Here is a 24,643-nt window from a genome sequence, read left to right as displayed (position 1 = left end):
TTTCTGCTGGTATGCTTTTTTAACTTCTTAATAATGTCTACCCCTAATAAGAGCTTAGGGCCAGTTAAGTTAATTATCTTACTTATATACTATTACTACTCTAAGGCTAGTTGCAAAGGCATAAATACAGATACTTATTACTAAGAGATATACTTACCTAGTTAGCTATAATATAGCCTGCAGCCTTGCTAAGTTTACTACCATCGGTCTAATATTTAAGCCCATTATTCGGCATTACAGCCTCTAGAGCTGCCTCAGGCTTAGCTCTTAGGTTTAAGAAACCAGCAAAGTTACTCCAAGAATATACGCAGGATACTACATAAAGGATTATATATATAAGTCTACTTGCTTTTAAGTAAGACTTAGTCTATAAATAAGTTTAAGTAACTTATGTAATACTAGAAGTTCTATTTATACTACTACAGAAAAAGAGTAAAGTATAGATTATATGGCAGATGCTGACTACCATAGCTGTATTGATAGTATTATAATATAAGGTAAAGCATTCCTCGCCTATTAATAGGAATAATATAAGGAATAAAATATTAGTACTAGAATAAGATTCCTCTAATATTAATAGTTTATAAAGGTTACCTTTATAAATCTTAACTCCTATATTTATAATTCTGGCAGGTATAGCAGATATATTATAAGATAAGAGCCAGAGTTATAATACCAGAATAAGTTTTTTTATCTAAGCTTATGTAAAGGGCAGAGCGGCTAATGCCATTAGTTAAGCCTAGACCTTTATTAGCTTTACTACTATTATAAGGTAATTCTTAGATTATTACCTGTAAGGATAATTATATTTTGCTTTAAACGTAGGATATAAACTTTGTAATAATATGCAACCAAACTGCTATGTAGAGTGTGGATCTTAATAGAATAATGTGATATAAATCTATATAAAAGACTGAAATTTCTAAAAGCTTAGGTTATATTAAGATTTAATATTCGCACATGCTGTACATCTTGCTGTCGCGCTGTGTAAATAAACGAACACGACAAAGACGGGCCATGATTAAGCGACTACGATTACAATCATAAGTCATCTCTACCATTTGTATCGCATTCCCATACACTACCTCCGTCTATACTTGGTCATCAACAGCTGCTGCCCCGATGCTCTCATCATCACCATCCCAATCCACGCCGAGCTGTCGCCAGCAAAAGCTCCAGGGAAGCTACATCTTTCTTTTTAGTCAAGGAGCTTGAGCTGAAAGATGTAAAGGCCGCCCATTCTGGCACAGCTCGACTTGTGGGGTATAACGAGACATTGATGCTACCAAGCTGCAGGTTGTTCATTCTCTCCAACGTTAATTAATTGCTTCGCGTACCATTCATTTCCCAGCTCCGTTTTGAACTGCTGGTTGACTAACCGACCATTCCTCAACAGGTTTACCTGACCAGGATCAAGTCTCCACTTCGCAGCCCGACAGCCGACTTATCCTGTAAAGCGTGCATGGTCATTTTTATATTGTCTCTCGGCTACATCGGCTGTACCGGCTTTGGATAGTACTATACTGAAACCATAGGGTAGCAGCATCTAGGTTGTTCTTCATACCGGCCTAGCCGAGTAAAAGTATCTGGACCGTTCTTTGGTGGGAGGCATCAGTCATCCTCATGGAAGCGCTGTAGGGCGTTCATAACCCCGCGAAAGCAGGGGTCAAGGTACGAATAGCTGCATCGATGGGGCAATTGAAGCGAGTCACCAGGCTCGTTCATGCATAAATTAAAATTGTCGGAATTATGATGCATGTCGCGTGGCCTACGGTAGTCAGTAATTAACGGATCTGGCGGCAGACAATAGGCTCAACTCGCCTGTCCACCCGCCCCCTAAGAGTTGCACGGGAGACCTAACTAAAGCCAGTCTGGGCAAGGGTAATTCTATTATAAAGAATGACATAATTGCAAGTCGCCATTCGAACCCTCATACTACTCACTGGGGCTATACATAAGCCGTTGTTTCCCCTTGAGCAGTGTCCTTTGGCGTTAACTCGGCGGAGAAGTTGATGTTTCATATATCTTTACCTAACTGACATCTTTTAATCACAACTTTAGATATGGCTCGCTGTCGACGGTTTTCTTCCCGTGGAAGTCTAGAGGAAGACACTGCTTCTGCCCGCACGCCAATGGCGCAGCATTGCCATACATTCAAGCGTAGATCCGCCAGGACCGCACCCAGACATGGCAATACTAGCATAAAAGAGTCAATGACGGACAAGTCGCAGAAGAAGGTTCGTAAGGCATGTGTGAGATGCAGAATGAAGAAGACCAAGGTAAGCCATCAAACTCCGAATTATACGAAAATCAACGTGGAGCTCATAGATATAACAGTGCGATGGTAACATCCCTTGCAGAAGATGCAAGGATGACCAGAAGATTTGCACAGCCAGCGCTAGAAGAGCCATTACCTTCAAACAGACTCCTAGAGGGTAAACGATGTGCCTCTCCCAGCTCTCATCGGCATATCGCTAACAGCAAATTCAGATACGCCGAGGTACTGGAGCAGTCCCAGTACATCTTGATAGAAACTGTCTGCAAGCTATATGATATGGTCAGGAACTCCCAGCCCTGGAAGTTGGCTGAGCCTCAGCTCAATGAACACGGCCAACCCGTCGCCCAACACATCGCGAAGCTCTTGGGCTGCGTTCCACCAAACAGCGAGATCGATCTCCCAGTGCAATCCGTCTTCCCCGAAGATGCAGACAGCATGGAGGAGCTGTATCGCGAGCTGGAAGAACATGAGAGGTCTGAAGCTACATCCACGCCGAGTCTTGCGACAGACAAGGAGTTGACCTGCGACGAAACTGCGATATCGGAATCGCAAGACTCAGATATTGAACTTCCCTATTACGCGGTCGATTGCGGCACACACGGTACCGTGAATCCACCGCTCCAGACTGGGAGTAATGACCTGGATTTCGAGGGGGCTGCAGCCGCTGACATGTACGGAAATACACTGTTTCCCGATACTCCGCTCTCACCTTTCACATGGTCCAGGTACAACGCCGGGTATAGCGACTTGACAATGTGTCTTCTGCAAAAGGCCGGCGTAATGCAGGGTAATGGCATGCTCCAACAGGGTCTGTTAGGACCTGAGTTTGATAGCACGGAGCCATACATCCTGTCTGGCGATCTAGAGGGGAGATATAGAAGGGTACAATGAGCCATAGACCTTAGGATACAATGGAATGCAAAGTTAGAAATGACCATACAGTTCATAGTATATATTGTCTATTAATTGCAATCTCAAAGACTTGGTCTCTGGCGTCTTTCTGCTGTTTTCATCGAGCATCCAATGCGCTGCCGCAAACATGACTGTCCGCATCGCGAACGGATGCTAACCATACATTCGTGATCACAATTGGGAAAAGTAAGGCACGAGTTACCTTGAACTAGGATAGTGGCAAAATTGTGGTTCGCCCTGCCCAGTCGGCTACAAGGCTAACACAAGCTTAAACCTGCAAACAACAGTCTAGGTCACAGCTTACAATACCTAATTGTGACATGAATGCGAACCGGATTTATTGCAATAGGGTATATGCATCGCCACGTATTTTTATACTATTAATCACCACATCGTCACCATGAGCGCCTACCCCCCAAACCTGTAGAGACCGGCTCGCATGCCTAATGCCTCTTCAACTTGCAAGAAAAACAGCATTATGAAAAACAGAGAACTCGCCTCATCTAACAGATAGCCGCTGGTGGTTTATCTGCGTCTGCCTCTATTAAACATATACCGATGGGTTTGTAGTATAGCTAGGTGGTGCGCCGATAATGATGGCTTCAAGCGATGTCTCAACAACCTAGGCTCCATCAGCAATGTTCAAATCTTGCAAAGTGTTAGACATGCCTGAGTCCTCTCGCTTCCGCCTATAGATATCCCCACCAAAATGCGAAGCGAATGCGTCGTGTCCAGCACGCACGACTTACACGTTGGCAATGCATCCATGATCAGGTATTGTCCCCAGGTCCCTAAATCCACCTCAAAGTGCTCTCTGTTGACAGGGAACAGTCCTTGCAAGTTCCAGCCGCTCTGTGTCTTGGTCACAGTCTTTGTCACCAGTCCAACTTTGGCTTCTACACAACTCTCCAACTGCGCTTCGACACTGCGGATATAGATATTCTCGCTGGCGACAAGCTCTGACGGAGTATGCAGGATTAACTGCATCTCCGTCGGCCTCCCCGGGGTCAGGATGGGTGGTGACGGAAGTAGCACCTCGAGCTGCAGCGTAGGCTCATATTGAGGTAGACACTCATCAGATCGTGATCTGATCCTGGAGACGCCCTGATTACCCAAAGCCTTGTAAAGCTTTGGAAACAGCTTGCTCGCAGAGAGGGACCCGATATTCGACGTTGGTAAGACGGGGATCGAAGGCTCTGACTCGAAGGATATGACTTGGCGTAAAGTTTTGAGTCTAGATACTCGACAGAGGAGACGGTGTCTGACGGTCACGGTGATGGCATATTCGACCTTGATCGTGTGTCCGGACGACGATGTCTCGAGTGATGGCGGTAGTTGACAACGGCATTGGCAGCTGCTGCGTGGGAAAGTGAAGTCAAATGGGGCGTAGTAGTCGGCGTCATGATTGCAACTTAGTGGATTGAACGTCGAGCTTTTCGTGGCGAGTTTGATCTGCTTGGACTGTTCGAACAGCTACTCTCCATTTAGCACAAGTCACCGAGTGTCGGATGGGCTAGTTACTGTATGCACCACATGCTCTGACTTGTTGCATGGAGAACCTGTGTATGTAGAGGAAGAGGTTCCACCGTTTTGACGCTTGTTGGAGTGTAAACTTAGTTTACCTATGTACGCCCGCCTTCAGCGTCAGGGACATACGGTTTATCATGCTGTTGAGAAGACCCACCTTGAAGTTCGGCAGTGATTTCTGATGCCTGCTTGAGTCTGTGACCCCGGATAAGCAACTCTCCACGTACATGATCGCCCGGGCGGTACGAGTGTGCATTGGCATTTGCTTCAAGAACTAGCTCAAGGCGCATGGTTTAGGTGGTGGACTGGAGACAATTGAGTGTAGGATATCCCTGAAACAGCGAATTAATTGAGAGAAAAAGTTGCTCAGTTCAGCTGCGCAGGTTCATGGCGGAGGTCCATCACGTACAAGTAGAAAACAAGCCCTTGCATCTGGTGATGGTGATCTCAAGCCTTACAAGAGCGGTAGCATCTCAGATGCAGCCGGAACTGAAGCATAAGTCGGAAACCCGGATGTACAGGATCGAGCATGACATTCAATTCGAAATTTTATGTAACAGAAATGTAGAAGGCTTGCATCCTCGTTCAAGGTTCAATCCAACAGACGCACTCTCCCATGTCACGATGTATGCTTAATAGGCAGGGCTGCTCCTCCAACTTCCCATTCCAGTAAAGCACAAATGTCAAACCCAATGAGACGCATCTAAATTAATAATTCGTAATATCCTCAGTTGAGAATCTCCGTGCACACCATACAACCGGAGAAACAACAACAACGGATAATCGGATAACTCGGATCGGGCGGCTATACCGCCTAAAACCCCACATGGAACAAAAAGAACAAGTATCCGGCTTCTAGCCGCTGTATCAAGCCAGAAAACGAGCATCGTCAATTGAAACTCGCATATCATGGCAGACGCCTCGCCCCGCGCCGGCTTTAAGCGGAAGCGCGTCGCCAAGGCGTGCCATAAATGCCGGTCTATGAAATCCAAGGCAAGCTTATCCGCTTTATCTTATCTTTTGCTTGTTATTGATGTGTTAGTGTGATGGGAAATGGCCCGAGTGTAGTCGCTGTAAGGGCTACGGGTATGATTGTGTTTACGCAGCTGGGGGGCGGGCCAAGAGGCGCCAGGAAGCTTCTACTGATGACGGCTCGCTGGACAGTGCTGTTCAAGGACATGGAGATCTGCGTGAAGCGATAAGACAGTACGAGTCGTTATTGGACATGGTAGTGTCGAAGCTGCCGACACCGCAATATCAGAAAGATGCATCTACAGTGTTAGCTTGCATGAAGGCCGCCGACAGAGCCTTATCCAACATCGACGCAACTACTCTGACGGCAAGGCTAACAACAACCTTGACTGGCTCCGATGCTCTTTCTTTCCGACCGCAGGTCAGTCAGGCCGAGAGGTATCTTGGCAAGGTGAGCGACGTGTGCTTCTTCAACCTGGTCAAGCGGGTGCTGCAGGCCCAGCCGGGTTCTGCCGACTCTGACCAGAGAGTTGACAGCTACGAGCAAGTCGACGACATTGCGTCTCCGAGTGTGAATGTCATTCCTGGTAGAGTTGTTGAGCTGCCGAGTCGTGAGGCGGCGAAGGTTTTTGCTGATGTTTACTTCTCTACTGTGCATCTGGCGTTTCCGTTTATTCCGCAGTCGCTGTTTATGAGGTCGCTTGATCAGGCTTTAGATTCATCAGATGATTGCTCGTTGGATAATACCAGACTGGCACTAATATGTAAGTCACTAGTTCTTTCTATGCCAGCCAAGGTTCTATTCGGCTTATACTGTGGTTAGATGTCATTTGCGCCATTGGAGCTTACTATACCAGCATACCGGGAGAACAGATAGGAGCAAACAAATGTCACGAAGTTTACTTCCTTCAGGCACTCTCTCTAGCTCTACCTGCAGGGGCAGACCGGTCAATCCATCATGTATCTCTGCTCCTGGCCCAATGCTTTTACATGTTAGCAGTCTGCAGAACAGACAGGTAAGTCCGAGTCCGATGTCAGTCTACTTATGTGTAGTTAACTTGGCAGCTGTTGGGCAACATTGGGCCAAACCGTCCGTATGGCACAGAGCATTGGGTTGCATGTAGAGCAAAACGATCCCCAGAGGCTTAAAGGGCCAGGCCGGTTACTTGTAGAGCGGCGACGGCGAATCTGGTACTGCATATACGTCCTAGATCGCCTGATCTCTCTGCAATTGGGTCGACCCCCAGCGATCCATGAAGACTACTGCCATGTTCCGCTGCCCTCTCGGCTTGGCGACTCGGACATCGATTGGGATGGCGACGAGTTTCCGACAATGTTTGAGGGGCCTTCTGTTGGCGACTACCATCTAGAAGTTATCTCCTTCTCCAAGATCGTAAGCCAGGTCCTGCGAGATCTGTATAGCCCGAGAGCCGGCCAGAATTTGACTAGTGATCTGTTCAATACCAAGGAACTCGACCTCAAGCTTATACAATGGAAGCAATCACTGCCCAGAACATTGCGATTCGACTTGGGACACGCTTTTGATAAGTCCTTCATCTTCAAACGCCAGGTATGCATCTTTAATAAGGCTGAAAACTCACTGATCGTTACTAATGTCTTGAAGCGGAGCATGTTGGCTATCAAGTATCACCATCTACGAGCTCTCATTCACAGACCATACCTATGCTACCCAATCATGCGCAATCTTGATGACGAGACCGACATTGCACTCAGCCAGCCGAACTGGGCCCTTGTCAGCATGTATGAAAAGGTATGCATCGCCGAGGCACGCGAGACAGCACGTCTAATGCACTCTATCTCGTGTGAAAAGGATTTGGTGCAGGAATTTCCCTGGTGGCAGATGATTTCGTGTTTGATATGCGCTGGATCTATCTTAGTAGTCTCGAGCATCTTTAGTCAGCAAACGGGTGATGCGTTGGATGGCTTCGATGCTGCTGGTATTTCTGATGATGCGGAGACTTGTCTGAGAGTGTTTGAAGCTTTGAGTGTTAACTCGACGGGGGCTAGGATTGCGAGAGACATGATGGAGGGACTAAAAGAGTGCGGGCTGAGATGGAGTATGTGCATGCCATGTCTTTGGTTCGAGCTGGTACTGACATATCTTGCAGGAGACGCGACGCTGACATCTGAGCCGCCATATGCGACACTTCCAGCATCTCATACAGCCTTGACCACTAGAGGTCACATTCCAAATCTAGATGGGCAGGACGTGTCCGTGTCAGACTTTTCTTTTACCACGCCAAGTGCCTGGCCAGCAGAAATCATGGACTCCATGGCGTGGTCGGTCCAGTTCTTTGGCGCCGTTCAATCTGGGGAGTAAAGATGCATCCAAGGAGGCTGGTATCCTCCCTGCAGCGTCGAGGAGGATGGGAGAGAGTTCTGGTCACCGAGTTGTGAATCTAAAGCGAGACGAGAATGGATTGCTACGTTCACGACGGCGACGGGATCATTAGATATATTATACATGTCGAAAGAGGCTTATTGAGCCAGTGCCTGCAACGCGTAGTGTTTTTACGCGTTTTGTGATGACGCGACGCGACTCATGCTGTGGTGGGGATACCAGCAGCTCTTAAACTAATTAGAAAGCTCAAAGCTCTGACTTACCAGAAGTTGCAGGGTAGTTAGTTATTTAAAATAATTTACCAGTGAGCTTCAAGTAGTGAAATACAAATTATAATTTATTAATATGTTTATATATACTAGTAATTTAATATATACTATATTTATTGTTTAGTTACTATTACTTTGAATTTACTCTATAGATTTGATATTGCTGCATCCAGTTTGTTTCAACGCTATCTCATTTCATTTCCAACGCAATAAAAGATCTCAACCTAGTCAAAGCTCGACAACTACGCAGTAGATGACAAACTATCTAATTGCGTCACACATGAAATTCACACCGACACAGCACGCAATAGCCATAATCCTGTTTTCACACGCTTGACAGCTCGGCAATACTAGTCAAACACGTGCCCAGCACTTCAAGCTGAAATGATGCAATCTCCATTAGTAGCGCATGCGGCTGAAGAGTCCAGACCAGGGAAATAGCGAGAAAGACGTAACCCCAGCGAAGATCATAGGTTGTACAATTATGATCGCAGTGCAACTCCGAAAATGGGGAGCTAGAGTATGTGGATGACGGAATGGCGCAGAGCTCTTGGCCTAACTTGGTAAGATCGGCAGGGATGTCTTGGTCCAAAGCTGGGAAACCCAGACGTCAATCAACCGATTTGGCTGCACCCCACACGATCTGTTAGTTCCCGTGGCGGTCATAATGATGTCGACGACGTAGGCAATCGAGCTGTCCTTGCTTGGGGAAGAGGTGAAGTGGTATATGAGGCGGTGAAAGTTCTCATTTGGTAGAGCTCATCATCAACCACTCACGACTCAACAACAAAACAACATCTAGCAACTCACTTTTGATACCCATACCTTAAAACAAATACCTAAACGACATTCACAATGAGTCTGAGCGCAAAGATCAAGGATATCCTCCACTCCGACGAGTCCAAGGATACCACCACAGAGACATCCCATCACCCCCCAGGATCATTCCCCACAGAAGAGATGGAGCCCAGCGAAACATACGAAGGGTACTCCAAGGGATACGAGCACAACAAGCTTCACAAGGCCGATGACCCTCGAGGTCATGCACACAAAGACTCTGGCGTCGGTTTCACCGAGTCCAACGATCCTACCTCCTACAAGCCCTCCAACGAACCCATCTCCGAGCGACGCGACGATCCTCTAGGCAGATCTACCGACACTACTACAACCGCTGGCACTACAACCGCTGGCACTACAGCTGCTGGAGGTTTAGGCGACACCAGCAAGATCCCAGCCACCGAGGGCGCGACTGGCGCTGCTGCACCATCTACCCAAGACCATCCCTACTGGGGAGATCTTCCCAGTGGAGGCGTTCACAACACTGTCATCGGCCACGGCAGCCCTGAAGATGAGAACGCACGTCACCGAGCTGTTCACTCTGGCGCGACCGAACCAACTCGAACTGCTGGTACTCTCGAGAGCGGAACGTTCCTCCACCGAAACGACCGCGACACAACGTCCTCTACAACCAACCCCCACGATGCTCAGCGATCTACTCAAGAGAACCCCAGCCAAACATCTGACTCTCACTTCAATGAGGGTGTAGCTGGTGTCGGTGCCGCTGGCGCCGGTGCCCTTGGAGCTCACGAGCTTAACAAGCGCCGTCACGCCGATGATACCCAAACACCAAGCAAGGTTGACCAAACCACCGATAAGACCCACGATGAGCACAAGGGCCGATCATTCCCTCTTCTCGGAAAGGACCACAAGGACAAGGAGACGCATCACAAGGAGGACAAGCACGCCAAAGAACCCAAGGAGAGCAAGCTCGGCGCTCTGTTCCATCGCAACGATAAGACTGAGACGGAGGCCAAGGCTGATCAGGAGGCTGATCAGGAGAGACATGGTCATTCCAAGCCTGCTCTAGCAGCTGCTGGTGCTGCGTGGGGTGCGAACACTGCTGGAAGGGGTCATGATGACAAGACTCAGCGTGATGCGACAGCACAGGAACCCACTGGTACTCGGGGTGCGACGCAGTATCCTGCCTCTGGACTTGGCTCTACCAGGGATTATAGCAGCCAGCCTGCTACTGGTACTACACAGCAGCCTCACCAGCAGGATAGTTCCCACCGAGGCGCTGGTCTTGCGACTGGTGCTGCTGCTGGTATTGGCGCTGGAGCTTTGGCGTCGCACTATGCTCAGCGCTCTGAGAATGACCGAACTGGCACTACCGGCACTGGCTATGACTCCCAGAGCTACGATCCTTCTAGGACATCCTCTAGAGATCCTACTTCTCAGACCTACCAGCAGCAGGGCTCTTATGGAGATCACAGCCTCGCCAAGGGTACCGCAGCTGGTCTAGGTGCCGGCACACTTGCTTCTCACTCCGGCCAGCACTCTAGCTCTAACCAACCTTCAGCCCTTGGCTCTTCTTCAGCATACGGTGCCCAGCCAGACCAGCCCGCCAACTTCTCTCACAAGGACCCCGTTGGTCAGACTTCCCAGCATGACTCTCATCGCGGCACAGGACTCGCTGCTGGTACTGCTGCTGGTCTTGGTGCTGGTGCTCTTGCTTCCCGATCTGGTCGTGAGCACGAGACTACTGGCCAGCACACTGGTCTTGACTCCAGCCGAGGTTTGGAGTCGCAGGGCAACCAGTCTGCTTATAGCTCTACCAACCCTACCTCTCAGCACCAGCAGCATGACTCCCACCGTGGTGCAGGCCTCGCTGCCGGTACCGCCGCTGGGCTTGGCGCTGGTGCCTTAGCCTCTCGATCTGGCCGCGATCACGAGACTACTGGTCAATCAGGACTTGATTCTAGCCGTGGCCTTGAGTCGCAGACTACTCAGCCTGGATACACCTCCACCAACCCTACCTCCCAGCACCAGCAGGGTAACTCCCATCACAGCACTGGTCTAGCCACTGGCGCTGCCGCCGGACTCGGCGCTGGAGCCCTGGCCTCTCGATCTGGTCGTGATCATCATTCTGACCAGCCCACTGGCCTTGACTCCAACCGAGGTTTCGAGTCTCAGACCACTCAGCCTACTTCTACTTCCACCCGCGACCCTACGTCTCAGTCCTACCAGCAGGAGGGATCTCACCGAGGAGCTGGACTTGCTACTGGTGCTGCTGCAGGCCTCGGCGCTGGAGCTCTTGCCTCGCATGAGTCCAACAAGCGGGATGTGGATCGATACTTGAGCAACGACGGCTCCCGAACAGCCCAGACTGGTACCACCGGAACTACTGGAATTACTGGTACTACTGGTACCGGGGCTGGCTTCGGTACTTCCTCCTCTGCTTTCGACAGCTCTCGACACGAGCCCTCCCGAAAGTCCGAGCACTCCCAGCGCTCAACCGGCTCTCACCACTCTACCCTCGCAGAGAACGCCAACGCTGGAAAGTACAACACCCTCGCATCCGGCACTCCCTCCGGCGTCGCCTACGATGACGATCTCTCCACCAGCCGCTCTACCCAACAGCCCGCATCTCAGAAGAAGGATGATCACTTCGGCGCCAAGGCAGCTGGTCTAGGAGCCGCCGCCGCCGGAGCTGGTACCGCTGCTGCTTTATCTCGCAATAAGGATGAGAAGCCTGTTGAGGACAAGATTCGCGAGGAGCCTGAGACTGAGCGTAAGCTTGATCGTGATACTGAGTCACACAGGCCTATTACTGGAGCTGTTGCGCCTCAGGTGGGAACGAACAAGCCTGTTATTCACAAGTGTCAGAAGTGTGGTGAGGACAATGACATTAGCAAGTACTTTACTTCTGACTCTGGAAAGATCTAATTGGATTGGGATGAAATATGGGATGAGTATACGATTATGACGCATGTCTGTGTTTAGCCTTTTAGTTATGGAGTTCAGTAACACGATGATTCCAATTTGTTTTACCTTGGGTTTACTACATCCCTGTACATTCGCCCATAAAGTCTTCCAGTAACATGCCTGCTAAATGACCTTTAAGTTGCCGCTGCTTGTCTACCAAGCCAATTGTTCAGCATCCTTGCCGCAAGCCAACCCTGAGCAAAATCCCATATCACTCTCCGTCCCTCGAGAAGCATCAGAAGGGACATGCTGCGCTGGATTGATTTCCTTTCCAGCTGCCTTCTCCAACTGATAATGCCCATTCAAAATACCTCTAACGCGATGCTGAAAGTAAAGTGGTCCCTGCTCCATCTTAGGATGCATCTCACCATTCACAAAAACGCCGGCGTTAAGGTTCTTTTGCGCGTTATTGCAGAGCCATTTATCCTCAGCCAAGATCCTCTTGAACATCGCGTCGATGGTTTGGAAACCTTCGTCGGTGGCGTTCTTGTGTCTGTAGACTTCGTATTCCATGGAGCAGTGGCCGGGGGAAGTAGGAACGCATCGCATCATGTAGAAGAAGTTGGGACTATGATGTTAGAAGTTGTAGAAGGCTGGATGAAAAGGGGACTTACGAGACAGTCATGCAAGCATTGGGGAAGTAGTAGTTACTCACGATCCTGAGGCCTTGTTCCTCCATCTCGGGTTTCGTATTAGCAAAGTGCTCAATGTTGCCGCCCTTGGTATCGACTCGATATGCCGATAGGTCTGCAACGTCAGCTGCATCTGGATGTGCGGTCTTGCAGTGATAACATTCGTTGTAGTTATCAGCCAACGTCTTCCAGTTGTAGTCTCCGCTCATGCCCCAGGTATGATCAAAGTGATAGTCCTCGAAATTGAAGCCCTCATGTCTTGCCATTTGATCGATGTTCTTGAACTCAGTTGAAAAGTCCTCGGGCGTTTTTGAAGAGTCGAGATTGACCCAGATGAAGCCTTTGGCATCAACATGGACGTGGATAGGCAGAAGACCGTTCTTTGTCTTATCGAAGCCTTTCATGTCATCATATCCCGGAGCTTTTGCAAGTTGGCCATTGAGACCGTATGACCAACCGTGGTATTTGCAAGAGAGGATACTTGACTTTCCCTTATCTTCAGTCATGATAGGAAAAGCTCGATGTCTACAGATATTGTGGAATCCATTGATCTGTCCCTGTTTATTCCTAACAAGAAAGAACTGGAAGCCTGCTTGCTCAAACTTGACCCACGAGCCTGGCTCTGTGAATCTGAGCTTGTGCGTTGTGAGGATCCATTTCTTAGCAAAGATAGCCCGTCGTTCAAGCTCGTATACTTCTGGAGATCTGTACCAAGAAGCAGGCAAAGCTCGTGCTGTAGAAGTGGTGTCCTTGAGAAATGCGGGGACGGGATCTTTATGGGGTCGGGATTGTGAGAGATACCTCGCTAGCAAGGATACGAGCGCGGCAAGGCCAGCAGCTGAGAAGAGATAGTGGATGAAAGAGGGCGAGATGGAGATGGACATGTTTGCAAGGGTTAGACAAGGTTAATGGTTAAGCCGTTATTGCACTGACGAGTCATGAGGAGGGTCTTTATGAACATGATTTGAGACTATGCCCAGTGGCTGACTTTATGTAATGTGCAATTCCACTATCATCAACTCGGATTCTGGCCGCTGAGAAACAATAAGCCGGGGAGCCAGAATTCGAGTCCGCCGTCAGGTGATTGTAGCGGGGGGGGACGGAGTCACCCCAGTCAAGGCACGGGAAGAATCCGTGTTCGGTCCGTGTCCGACCTCGGTCATGAGGCTTATCATGATAAACACGGAAACGAACCCAAACCAGACGACAATTCAACTACAGACACTCTAAATAGCAACAGTCAATACTAAGATTCATGAGTTCTTTGATGGAGATATACTGATAAGCTGAGGAGGCATACATGCTCACGGATTCTCCACCGTGACACTCACCTCTCTCTAGACATTGCTCTGTGACAAAGGACATATCGTAGCCATCAACCATTCCATAACTATTACCAAATACATTCAAGCAAACGTAGAAGTCGCCCCTCTGGAACGGTCTCGCCAAGGGATATCCCAGTCATATCCCGCCCTAAACAAATACACTCAACCTGGATCATCTTGGCCAGATCATAACACCTCCCCCTATTGGTGCCCATATCTCCCATCCCTTCACCCCGCCTTCTTTCGATAGCGCTACTCTCCCAGTTTGTGGGGTAGCGCGTATCAATTGCCACTGAAGCTTGGATAACCGAGCGGCCAAGTCTGGAGAATTATCATGGAAATTTCCTGGTTTGGGTTTAAAAGCGACTTCCGTCTCCATGTTTGACTCAAGATCTTGGATATCATTTCTACATCGTGTGATTTGAGAACTTGTTACAATGTCGAATATCGAGACCTCAGGTTCTGTTAAGGAGAGTCGTGATCGTGAGAAGGACGTCATGGCTGCTGATGATGTGTCGTATCATATCAGCACTGTCAATGAGCTTGGGAATGTCGTTGATCCGGTCCTTTCGGCTAAGATCAATCTTGTCAACGAGGTAAGATCACTGAGAGATGATAGGAGTTGTAATACTGACTTTCAAGGCCATCAACGAGATTGGCTGGACTGGTTTCCATCTCAAGCTCTGCTGCCTTACAGGCTTTGGCTTCGCAGCTGACTCCCTGGTAGCGTTTCTCCAGAGCGTTGCAGCCGGCCAAGCCTACCTTGAGATCGGTCACGGGGGCTATCCTACTGGCTCGACTATGGCTCTTTACGCTGGACTCCAGATGGGAGCTCTCTTCTGGGGCTTTGGTGCTGATATCATCGGTCGACGAATCGCCTTCAACACTACGCTATTCATCGCTGCCATTGCCACCATTGTCGCAGGAGCTGGTCCCAGCTGGGTTGCCTTCTGTGTCTTCGTTGCCTTCCTTGGCTTTGGAGCAGGCGGTAACCTCGTCTTGGATCCAACTGTCATGCTGGAGTTTGTCCCTGCTAAACAGCAGTGGGTCATCACAGCTATGGCGGGATGGTGGGGTGTTGGTCAGGCCAGTGCTGGTTTCATCGCTTGGGGCTACTACTGCAAGTTCTCTATCCCGTTTAATCGTCAAGGACTCAGTGACTAATTTGGCTCTCTTTACAGCCCGAAACGATTGGACTTGTGTCGCTATGGTCGAAACATGCACATGGCAGAACAACAAATCTTGGAGACTCATCATGTTCACCGGTGGAGCCCTCATGTTTGTCATGTCCGCCCTGCGTATTCTCATCATCCGACTCCCTGAAACCCCGAAGTTCCTGGTCACCAACGGCAAAGAGGAGGAACTTGTTGCCATGCTTCAGAAGCTTGCCAGCACTTATAAGCGACCTTGCTCACTGACACTTGAGGGTCTTCAGGCTTGCGGCACCGCTCATACCCCTGAGAACGGTGGTAGCAAGGGATCTTCTGTTCGTGGCTTGGGAAAGAGTCTCGTTGGTCACGTCAAGGGACTCTTTTCGACCAAGAAGCTGGCTCTATCGACTTGTCTCATCTGGCTTTCTTGGACTTTGATCGGTCTTGGATATCCTCTATTCTTCCTTTATCTCCCGTGAGTTCTACTAAGTCCATAGACTAATGGAGTCCAGACTAACAGATGCAGATCCCTTCTAAACAGCCGTCTTCCCGACTACAAGCCCTCCTTCACCGAGACCTGGCGCGATTACACCATCACCAACATCTGCGCCATCTTCGGTCCCCTGATTGCCGCTGGTCTTGCTGAAGTGAGCTTCCTTGGACGACGATACACAATGGCCATTGGAGCTGTGATCACTGCCATCTTCTTCTTCTGCTATACCGTCATCAAGACTCCTGCTCAGAATCTTGCCATCAGCAGCTGCATCTGTAAGCCCATCCTGTCCGTCATGTTGGTAGTACTAACAGGTCTCAGCTATTTGCATCAACCTCTACTATGGTACACTCTACGCTTATACCGCTGAGGTGTTCCCATCTGCGCACAGAACTACAGGCAATGGTATTGCAGTCTCGCTCAACCGTATCATGGGTCTTCTTTCTGCTGTCATTGCGGTGACTGCTGATACAACCACTATAGCACCCTTGTATATCTCGGGGGCTTTGTTTTTTGTCATGGCTATCGTTTCTGTCATTCTGCCATTCGAACCATATGGTCGAAATGCATCCTAGGGAAGGGAGGCTCTCAGGCTGTCATGAGAGGTTCAAACCTCGAGTGCCAACCGCGCCAATGGTTGTTAATTATTATTATTTATCATTTAAGCTGTTTTCCCTATGACTTAACTTTTAAAATTGATTCATGTCCCACCAGTCTATGTTCATACTAAAGTTCTCCCCCATCGGCCCGAGATTCTCCCAAGGTCCCCAGGCCAAATCATGCGTAGTCACATGTTCATTAGTAACCCCATGCTGGGTCGTAATCGCCCCATTCTCTACTGTCTCTTGCGGGTTCGCGTCTGTCCTCTCCGACACCCAAGCTGGAGGTGACGCGTACTGAGCTGTTGACTCTCGCATATCTATTGGCGGTGAACTCGCCTCGGACGTTGGTAGGCCATCTTCGTCCTGAGTGGCTGCATGACCGCCCCAAACATCTCGACCATGAACGCTTTGATCATGGTAGTTGGGGAATTGCGGTGCCGCTACATCCAGCAACACCCAGATGAGAGATGTTCTGACAACGGCTGGGGATGATTTGTCAGCCGCCATTTGAGTTGATCGATCGGTTGACTCGATGAACTGATCCAGAGTATGTTCCTGATATAGGTATTAGTGATCAGTAGAATATCTTTATGGAGTGGAGGGCATACAATCGTTTTGCAAACTGGCCAACATGTCGCCATCTCCCTCACAAGATTCCTGCAAACTTCTAGATTTCTCACGGAAGATGCCTGCAGCTGACTATCATTAGTTCTTGTCCAGTACAGATGCAATGTACTGGCGATTGCTGCTGCTTGAGCAAAGAAAGGATCAGCCAGTCGCAGATTCTTCTCCTCCGCTGTTCGAATCAACCTCGAGACCCAAGTACAATGTCTCAAAGCCTTCAGGTAAGATGCTCTCCAGAATGAGTCGCCTCCAAGTCTACTCTTCGGTGTTTCAGCCATGACTGTATACAGAGATGGGTGATTGAGGACACAGTGTATGGTATGGTAGGTCACCTGAATCCTAAGCCACGGCAGCCAATCCATACGGTTGTTTTCTACCTCTCGGGGAGAAAGCTCCGGGAACTTTGTTGCGTTATAGCTCAGGGAGATTGGCCAGATCATCTCAACCTCCAATAACCGCGAACAAAGTCTGGTGTAGTCGGAACCTGGATGCCAAGGACGTTTGGCTAAGCCTTCAAAGCACTTGGCGACGTAGAGTCTAACATCACTCCATAGCTCGCAAACCTTTAGGGACTGAGACCAAACGTCAACCAGAGTCTCCCGTAAGCCAGAATCGGTGGCTTTTGGAGCAGGAATGCAGCTTCCCAGAGAATCTCGGGTCTCGACCGTGAGCATTTGAGGGGCGTCGATACTTGTTGGTATAGACGGCAACAGGACTGGCCTACCGCAAGAAGAGCTTAGGTACTGGATACTCCAGAATAGTCGGGATTTCTCTCGTGAGATTGCTGAGCCGCTTGAGTTACGCTCACTACCGGGAAGAAGCTGGATCATGTTCTGGACAGTTGCTATGTCGAAACCAGCTATGGGGATGTTGCCCACTAATACGGTGTTAGTAAAACGGAACGTTTTGCTATAACAGAGCGAATATGAGTTTACATATGAAGTTGTGGTATGCCAGTAGGCACAGCGCCTGAGCACATCTGACAGTCACTCTGCCCTCTGCAATTTTGAGCATAACACCTCTCCGGGCAGTTTTGTTGTACGAGTCAGGGCTTTGGAGGTTATCCATAGGCATATCTGCCATATTATAAGTCATGCTTAACGCTAGCATGGCATAGATCAGTTCCTCAGATGTATCTGAGGGTAGTAAAGGGCGCTCGCCGAAAAGCCACAAAGGTTGTCTATGAATATGGCGGAAGTAAAAGTCAATTGCTCTTGTAGTGACTTCTGTTGGTATTGACGATCTACTCCTCATTAATACGCATAAGCGTGACTTAAAGGGAGATACTTACATTAGCGGAAGTGCTGTGTGAGGAGAGGTTGATGAGAATGATGGTATACGGTTATTCCTGTCCGACGTCGAGGTTGGTGTCGTTTCTTGCATTGATGGGGGACTGCATATCGTCAGTTTAGACGGCCCCGCTGCAGGAGCTAAGAGTACTATTCAACGTACACAACTCTGCTTATTAAGCTATCCAACTTATCCTCGAGTTGTTCAAGTCGACTGGACTGCAGCTCTCAGTAAGAGGTATGAGATATTCGGATGAATGCCCTTACCATGCGATTCTCCATTCTACTCGTGGTATCCTCACTGATAGGGTTGGCCTCGGTGAACGAGCATTGTTGGCGAAGTCGTGTACATGCTGAGCATCGTGGTCTTTCACCTGGGCAGCGAATCTTCTTGCGGCTGTAATGTCATCAGCAATCATATCTGCCATTGCCGATATGGGCATAAATGTACCGGCAATTATCACAGGCCTGAGCAACGCGTCGATATTGTCTTGATCGTGGGGCACTCATGCTGTGTGTTTATTGATGTGATTGATATGGCTTGTGCAGAGACTGGAGAGCGGTTTGGTGACATTCAGAATTGGTGCAGATTATGTATCCTACGCGTCTGGCTACTGAGTCTAGGCCCTGAGTCAAAAGTGCGGGGGTAAAAAGCCACTGAGAACAGGGAGCTCGCCACTGGCTCGGCCTGCTTAAAATTCCGGGTCTTGTCTTATCAGACACCTAATTTTGCGATAAGAGACGCTGGCTTACAACGGCGAATGCCTTCTTTTTATCGGGCTCAATTGTTGAAGGAAGTAACTGTAGTGCGTGTTAAACTCTTTCATGCGACTATTGCATTGTTTTTAGTTTTTATTCTTCCGATTAAGTTCAGACAACGGGCGACGCTGTCAATAGGTGTTATCCTGTTGTTTCAATGCATGTAGACCGAGCCATCGTTTTTGTGAAATGAAACCAACAAACTGCATGAAATCATCCTGTACCAAGTAGTATAAGTTGTCTATATTTCTTACGATCTCATGGCGACAATTAGACAGTTTTAAGCCAACAGTGATATCTAATTAATGCTGTCTAAATGCTATGCTCCTATAGTTTGCTGTCTGGTCCTACCCTAGGGATGCCAAAGTTTGAGATATCCTCCTTTGTCTCACCATCTATCGCAAGCTCTGCCAAAACACGGCCAATAGCTGGAGCAAACTTGAACGCATGACCTCCACCCAAGCCCACAATAACATTGGGATGATTCTTCAAAGGGCTGATGACGAATTGACGATCAGGCGTGATGGCGTATTGACAAGTGACTGTTCGAATGGCCTGGCCCTTTCCGGGTATCAGACCGCCCATAAAAGAGGTCAATTCGTTGAATAGATCATCAGATGGAACAAAAGTTCGTTCTTCGGGTGTCATGAAGTTGTTGGAAGTATCACGGCCTGCCTTGATTGTTGGCTCGCCATAGCTGGGGAATCCGTAGAAATATCTGTTGCCAGCCCAGATCCATACAGGAAACTTGGTATCGTCAAATGGCGTAACATCAGCTGGCTTGTAGTAGGTGACCTGTTCTTGCATAATCTGGAGCGGGATGTTTGTGCCAAGCGGAGTGATGAGCTTGTTGGTCCATGCATCGCATGCCAAGATAACCTTGTTGGCGTGGAATTGCCCTCGAGATGTCTTGATTGTCATGCCCTTGCCGTTTGAATCTGGGATCAATGCATCAACACGCGTCTTCTCCTTCAAAACAGCGCCGTTTGCACGAGCTTGATACTGCATGGCCGCCACAGACTTGGACGCATGCACGATTCCTGAGTCGGCAGTGTAAATGGTCTGAACGCCTTCCGCGATGTCAAACGAAGGCCAGCGTTTCTTGACTTCTTGAGAGCTGAGGACCTCATACGGGATGTTGTTTGCATCAAGACTTCTCATAAACTCAGAAGCACTCATGCTCTTTTCGAATTTGTTCAGAGATGCTCCGTCATCAGCCAGTTTAGGGAAGAAGACGACGCCTCCAGTGATAGTGAGCATTTGAAGACCACTTCGACGTTCCAGTTCAGCCCAGTCTTTGTAAGCAGCTCGGGCGAGTGCTACATAGTCTGGTGAGCCGTAGGAGGTTCTAACAATACGTGATGTGTCGTGTGAAGATCCATAGATGTTTCCAAAGTCATATTGCTCGAAACCGATAACAGTAGCTCCTTTGATGGCGGCGTGATAGGCTGCTGCGCTACCCAGAGCACCGAGGCCAACTACGGCCACTTGGAAGTTGCTGTTTGACATTGTGGGGAGTCTGACCAGAGATCGTGATTAAAAGACAATTCAAAGATTGTCGAGGGATAAAAGGAAGTTGAATTGGCCTGCTAATCTCATACTCTTGTCACAACGCCCTTCCTTATAATCGCGTCTAGGCCGATATAGCATGAACCTTATCTTATCTTATCAGGCCAGTTCCCCGAGTTTGCGGGGTACATCAAGTCATGAGATAAGTTGCCCGTACCCACTTGAGCCGTGACGGAATTTCCGTCCCCACCACGGATTCTCGCGGATTCTTCAGCCGAGACCAAACTGTAAGTCTGGGCCAGCAAGACATCTCTGTTAGTAAGCCTGCGACTATCACCAATACAAAGGAGGCTCCAGCATCTATCGCAAGAAGATGCTTCCGTTCGTTTAACATATATTTCTCTGCTTTTGGAACATGATGAAACTCGCCATGATTCGCCCTCAACGCCCCCCAATCAACTAGAGGAGAACTTGCCAGGATGGTCTCTGAGCTGGGGAACATGTCCGACCTCATGAGACCCTCGAACAATGAATACAGAAGACAAGACACGCTCCTATTGGCAGACCTCCATGATGGGACGGAGACGCTGGTAACTCTCCGCGAGGCATTGCGGCAGCGACACTCTCTGGATATAAAGCGGTAATAAGAGTTTTCACAGACTGAGCGGCAACCGCACCTTGGGGGCACAGCGCGGCAACAACACCAGGCGTTACACAGCGGCAGCGATACCATTGGGCGCCGCGGTTGATGTATTCTTGAGTGTAAAGAGGGGTTGAAGGTTACACGATGACGAGCCGAGGGAGGCTGACAATTATTTTGTCTGCATTTTAGAGGAGTTGTCTCGTAAATATTCCAGCTTTCAACCCAGTCACAGGTGTTCAATTTCACATAAAGCTGCACTTGCCGTTCTTGTTCAATTAAATATATTAGTTATTCAATTATTCTGCGACTATTGCTTTCGCCAAGCGCTTTCATTATGGGGATAAACTCATCAAACCCAGCTCATGACCCCGCGATTGTCCTGCCGCAGACAATGGACAATAGACCAGTCTTGGACCAGAAATCCATCACTGACAAAGTGGGAGGCGGATCCACAGCTCATGCAAATGCTGCCCATGAAACGTTCACTTGCAAGGATGCTCCAGTCGAGAACCAACGTCCTCTCAAGGTCCGTGTAATCGGCGCTGGATATTCCGGCGTCTACCTTGGCATCAGAATCCCGCAGCGTTTGCGCAACATTGATCTCAAGATCTACGAGAAGAATGAAGGTGTCGGCGGAACGTGGTGGGAGAATCGGTATCCAGGTTGTGCCTGCGATATTCCATGTAAGCCAGAAAACCTTGTATGAGACTGCGATGCTAACATACCCATCTGTAGCTCATTCGTATCAGTACACTTTCGCCCCAAACAAGGCTTGGTCAGGCTTTTATGCCCCTTCACACGAGATTTGCGCCTACATCGACGGCGTGGCTGAGAAATACGGTGCCAAGCGCTTCATTCATCTCGGGCACAGAGTAACCAGCGCAACTTGGAATGATACCGCCAAGAAATGGTATTGCTTGCATTGCCTCATCTCGACCAATGCTGACATCATCTAGGCACGTCACAGTTGAGACCAACGCAGGGGAGAGCTTCGCCGAGGAGGTGGATGTCGTTGTTGCAGCTAGAGGTAACCTCAACACAATCTCCTGGCCTGACATTCCTGGCTTTGATACCTTCAAGGGCAAGAAGATGCACTCAGCAGCCTGGGACCAGGAATATGATTTCAAGAACAAGAATATTGGTGTCATCGGTGGTGGATCAAGCTCTATCCAGATCGTGCCAGAACTGCAAAAGGTGGAGGGTGCCAAGTTGAGTTGCTTCGTTCGCAGTAAGGTATGGATATCGAACCGTTTTGGTGATGTGACTATGAAGCAATTAGGGTGGGACCCTTCCGATATTGAGTGTGAGTTATGCCTCAGGGCCTACCCAAACGGAATGACTCAAGCTAATGTGAAGATAGTCTCGGCCGAACGTCTGGCAGAATTTGTCAAGAGCGATGATGAATATCTCCGCTTCCGCAAGCGCATCGAGGACGACGGCAACTTGGTTCATCTTTCAACTCTCCGAGGCTCAGAGATGCAGAAAGAGTTCGTGTCCATGTTCTCAAAGATCACCAATGATGTTCTTGGTTCACGACCCGATCTTCTCGAATCGTTCTCGCCAACTTTTGGTGTTGGATGTCGTCGTTTGACACCAGGACCTGGTTATCTCGAAGCTCTGTCTCAGCCTAACGTCAATTTCATCACTCAAGGTATCGAGAGTATCAACGAGACAGGCCTGAAGCTCAGCGGGCCCGAGGGTCGACAGATCGACGTCGATGTTTTGGTTTGTGCGACTGGCTTTCAGACTAACTATACCCCTCCTTTCCCTGTTATCGGCAAGCAAGGAGTAACATTGAAGGACAAGTTTAATCCGTTCCCCGCAACGTATCTCACTATGGCGGTGGATGGTTTCCCAAACTACTTCATGATGCTCGGCCCCAACTCAGCCATTGGCGCCGGCTCTCTGACCTGTCTTCTCGAGGCAGAAGGGGATTACATCGTCAAGTGCATTCGAAAGCTGCAGAAGGAAGACTACGTAACCATGACGCCCAAAGCATCCCGCGTCCAAGACTTTGCAGACTATATTGGGGAGTACTTCAAGAAGACAGTCTACATGGATGACTGTAAGTCGTGGTATAAGATCGGAGGCGGATATGGCGACAAGATCTCGGCTCTTTGGCCTGGAAGTGTCATGCATGCACTAGAGACGTTGAGGGCCCCGAGATGGGAAGACTTTGAGTTTGAGGAAATACATGAGAATAGACTTCGGTGGTTGGGCAATGGCTGGAGCATGTGTGTCATGGAGGAAGAAGAGCAGGGTGATCCGAGTTGGTACGTCAACCCGGATATAGTGGATGTGCCGCCCGAAGGGAAACCAGAGAGAGATCCTAAGTATCTAGCCAGACCTTTCTCATACTGATTCATTTGCCTTTTTCTCAATAAATTGATACTTTTACTCTCAACATGTTGGTCGCTGTCTCACCTACGCATGCTTCTCTACTTATGGGAAGCTTTGTTTTATACATTGCTCTGTAGTCTATTCTTTCGTCAAGTAAACACGAGGATGGAAGCTATACTTGCGTGGTCTAGCAAATCATCTATTAATTCCATATCCGCAAATCAACTATGAGTCAATCTTTGAGCCATTTTATAGCTTCTTCAGTGATACAACCAGGCACTGACAAATCTCTGCCCTAAAGTCCCTTTTGTAAAGTCCGGAGGTAGTGAAGTCAAAGCGCAAACACAGTCAATCATTGCATTCCACTCAGGTGTATTGTCAAGTTTGACAGGCTTCAACAGTCTCTTCGCTGTGCTGAAGTTAGTCAGCTCTAGTAAGTCAGTAGAATGCAGCCGTCTCATATGGAATACGAATAACCCACACGCGTTTAGGCAGAAAGTCCAGGACTTTCAGTTTCGCTCTAATTGTGCACTATGTAGTATGATGCTCTTTCAAAGCGTGTACTTTTAAGCGCATACTGCACTAGCTTGCACTAGAACTCCGCGGAAGTGTGGCATGCCCGGAATGACATTATGGGAGGGCTTAGGCTATTTGCTTTAACCTCCTCATCTCCTCGTCTCCGCGGACACGCCCACGTCCTAGAGTATTCCTTCTGCTAGGCAAAGAAATAGGTGCATGTAAATGTGCTCATACTCTAGCTAGAATAAGTTAGGTCCTCTTGGTATCTGTATCTTAAAGTTCGCAGTACGAAGCAAGCTTTGATCGCATTTTAGTCGAGCCCTGGACTGAAGAGGCTAGCGGCTTTGAGGTTGGGAAATGCACCCCTGCGGCTGTCTTTATTCAATGACGGTATAGTTCAATTCCTTCTGACCTACCATGGGAATTTCCTTGCATAGTTTGGTGCAAGGTAGCAAAGGTGGAGTACTACCCCAGTCTGCCCTATATGTTTAAAGCGCGGAAAGACAAGCACCGAAATGCGGGGGAAGGTTCTTGGATAATTATATCCATGTCGTGTACAGAAGACTTGGTAGATATATATAAGAATGAACGGAATCAAAAAACATACTGCTCTAGAATACAAACTCATCTCATTATCTTTCTGGCTCCCATCGATCACATAATCCCTACATA

At 48.7% G+C, this 24,643-nt stretch overlaps 9 protein-coding genes across 9 annotated transcripts; 5 read left to right on the top strand and 4 right to left on the bottom strand.

Moving 5' to 3' along the window:
* Positions 1-2,063: 2,063 nt before the first annotated feature.
* On the top strand, positions 2,064-3,169 carry FOBCDRAFT_240631 (uncharacterized protein; the record flags this gene model as incomplete). Its single annotated transcript, XM_059610320.1, has 2 exons — positions 2,064-2,279; positions 2,573-3,169. The coding sequence occupies 2 exons, from the start codon at positions 2,064-2,066 to the stop codon at positions 3,167-3,169; spliced, it is 813 nt and encodes a 270-aa protein (XP_059465062.1).
* A 380-nt stretch (positions 3,170-3,549) lies between these two features.
* Positions 3,550-5,244, bottom strand: FOBCDRAFT_224959 (uncharacterized protein). The gene is made up of 3 exons (XM_059609679.1): positions 4,875-5,244; positions 4,712-4,812; positions 3,550-4,663 (listed from the first exon to the last, which is right to left on the bottom strand). The coding sequence occupies exons 1-3, from the start codon at positions 5,005-5,007 to the stop codon at positions 3,833-3,835; spliced, it is 1,065 nt and encodes a 354-aa protein (XP_059465061.1). The 5' UTR covers positions 5,008-5,244; the 3' UTR covers positions 3,550-3,832.
* A 346-nt stretch (positions 5,245-5,590) lies between these two features.
* On the top strand, positions 5,591-8,359 carry FOBCDRAFT_224956 (fungal-specific transcription factor domain-containing protein). The gene is made up of 6 exons (XM_059609678.1): positions 5,591-5,710; positions 5,760-6,453; positions 6,513-6,705; positions 6,755-7,259; positions 7,314-7,767; positions 7,819-8,359. Exons 1-6 carry the CDS (start codon positions 5,627-5,629, stop codon positions 8,028-8,030), a joined length of 2,142 nt encoding a protein of 713 aa, XP_059465060.1. The 5' UTR covers positions 5,591-5,626; the 3' UTR covers positions 8,031-8,359.
* Positions 8,360-9,175: 816 nt separating this feature from the next.
* FOBCDRAFT_294121 (uncharacterized protein) lies at positions 9,176-12,124 on the top strand (the record flags this gene model as incomplete). Its single annotated transcript, XM_031187445.3, has 1 exon — positions 9,176-12,124. One exon carries the CDS (start codon positions 9,176-9,178, stop codon positions 12,044-12,046), a length of 2,871 nt encoding a protein of 956 aa, XP_031038580.2. The 3' UTR covers positions 12,047-12,124.
* A 138-nt stretch (positions 12,125-12,262) lies between these two features.
* FOBCDRAFT_162648 (Rieske [2Fe-2S] iron-sulfur domain-containing protein) lies at positions 12,263-13,695 on the bottom strand (the record flags this gene model as incomplete). Its single annotated transcript, XM_031187444.3, has 2 exons — positions 12,700-13,695; positions 12,263-12,653 (listed from the first exon to the last, which is right to left on the bottom strand). Coding segments are annotated over exons 1-2 (1,293 nt in total), but the record flags the coding sequence as incomplete, so codon positions are not given.
* A 784-nt stretch (positions 13,696-14,479) lies between these two features.
* Positions 14,480-16,276, top strand: FOBCDRAFT_162646 (major facilitator superfamily domain-containing protein; the record flags this gene model as incomplete). The annotated part of the gene is made up of 5 exons (XM_054704911.2): positions 14,480-14,638; positions 14,685-15,186; positions 15,224-15,668; positions 15,720-15,961; positions 16,008-16,276. 5 exons carry the CDS (start codon positions 14,480-14,482, stop codon positions 16,259-16,261), a joined length of 1,602 nt encoding a protein of 533 aa, XP_054560886.1. The 3' UTR covers positions 16,262-16,276.
* Positions 16,277-16,375: 99 nt separating this feature from the next.
* Positions 16,376-18,629, bottom strand: FOBCDRAFT_275008 (uncharacterized protein; the record flags this gene model as incomplete). The annotated part of the gene is made up of 6 exons (XM_031187447.2): positions 16,376-16,843; positions 16,897-17,789; positions 17,848-18,155; positions 18,204-18,305; positions 18,365-18,415; positions 18,469-18,629. 6 exons carry the CDS (start codon positions 18,627-18,629, stop codon positions 16,376-16,378), a joined length of 1,983 nt encoding a protein of 660 aa, XP_031038582.2.
* Positions 18,630-19,091: 462 nt separating this feature from the next.
* FOBCDRAFT_184244 (FAD dependent oxidoreductase) lies at positions 19,092-20,469 on the bottom strand (the record flags this gene model as incomplete). The annotated part of the gene is made up of 2 exons (XM_031187448.3): positions 19,092-19,178; positions 19,312-20,469. The coding sequence occupies 2 exons, from the start codon at positions 20,467-20,469 to the stop codon at positions 19,092-19,094; spliced, it is 1,245 nt and encodes a 414-aa protein (XP_031038583.3).
* A 977-nt stretch (positions 20,470-21,446) lies between these two features.
* Positions 21,447-23,483, top strand: FOBCDRAFT_184242 (uncharacterized protein; the record flags this gene model as incomplete). The annotated part of the gene is made up of 4 exons (XM_054704910.2): positions 21,447-21,795; positions 21,848-22,022; positions 22,069-22,415; positions 22,473-23,483. The coding sequence occupies 4 exons, from the start codon at positions 21,447-21,449 to the stop codon at positions 23,471-23,473; spliced, it is 1,872 nt and encodes a 623-aa protein (XP_054560885.1). The 3' UTR covers positions 23,474-23,483.
* Positions 23,484-24,643: the final 1,160 nt, after the last annotated feature.

The sequence above is a fragment of the Fusarium oxysporum genome, chromosome VI, assembly GCF_013085055.1.
Source record: "Fusarium oxysporum Fo47 chromosome VI, complete sequence".
In the NCBI taxonomy this organism is placed as follows: Eukaryota; Fungi; Ascomycota; class Sordariomycetes; order Hypocreales; family Nectriaceae; genus Fusarium; species Fusarium oxysporum.
The sequence above is the reverse complement of the archived record's forward strand: the minus strand, read 5'-3'. Positions and strand labels throughout refer to the sequence as shown.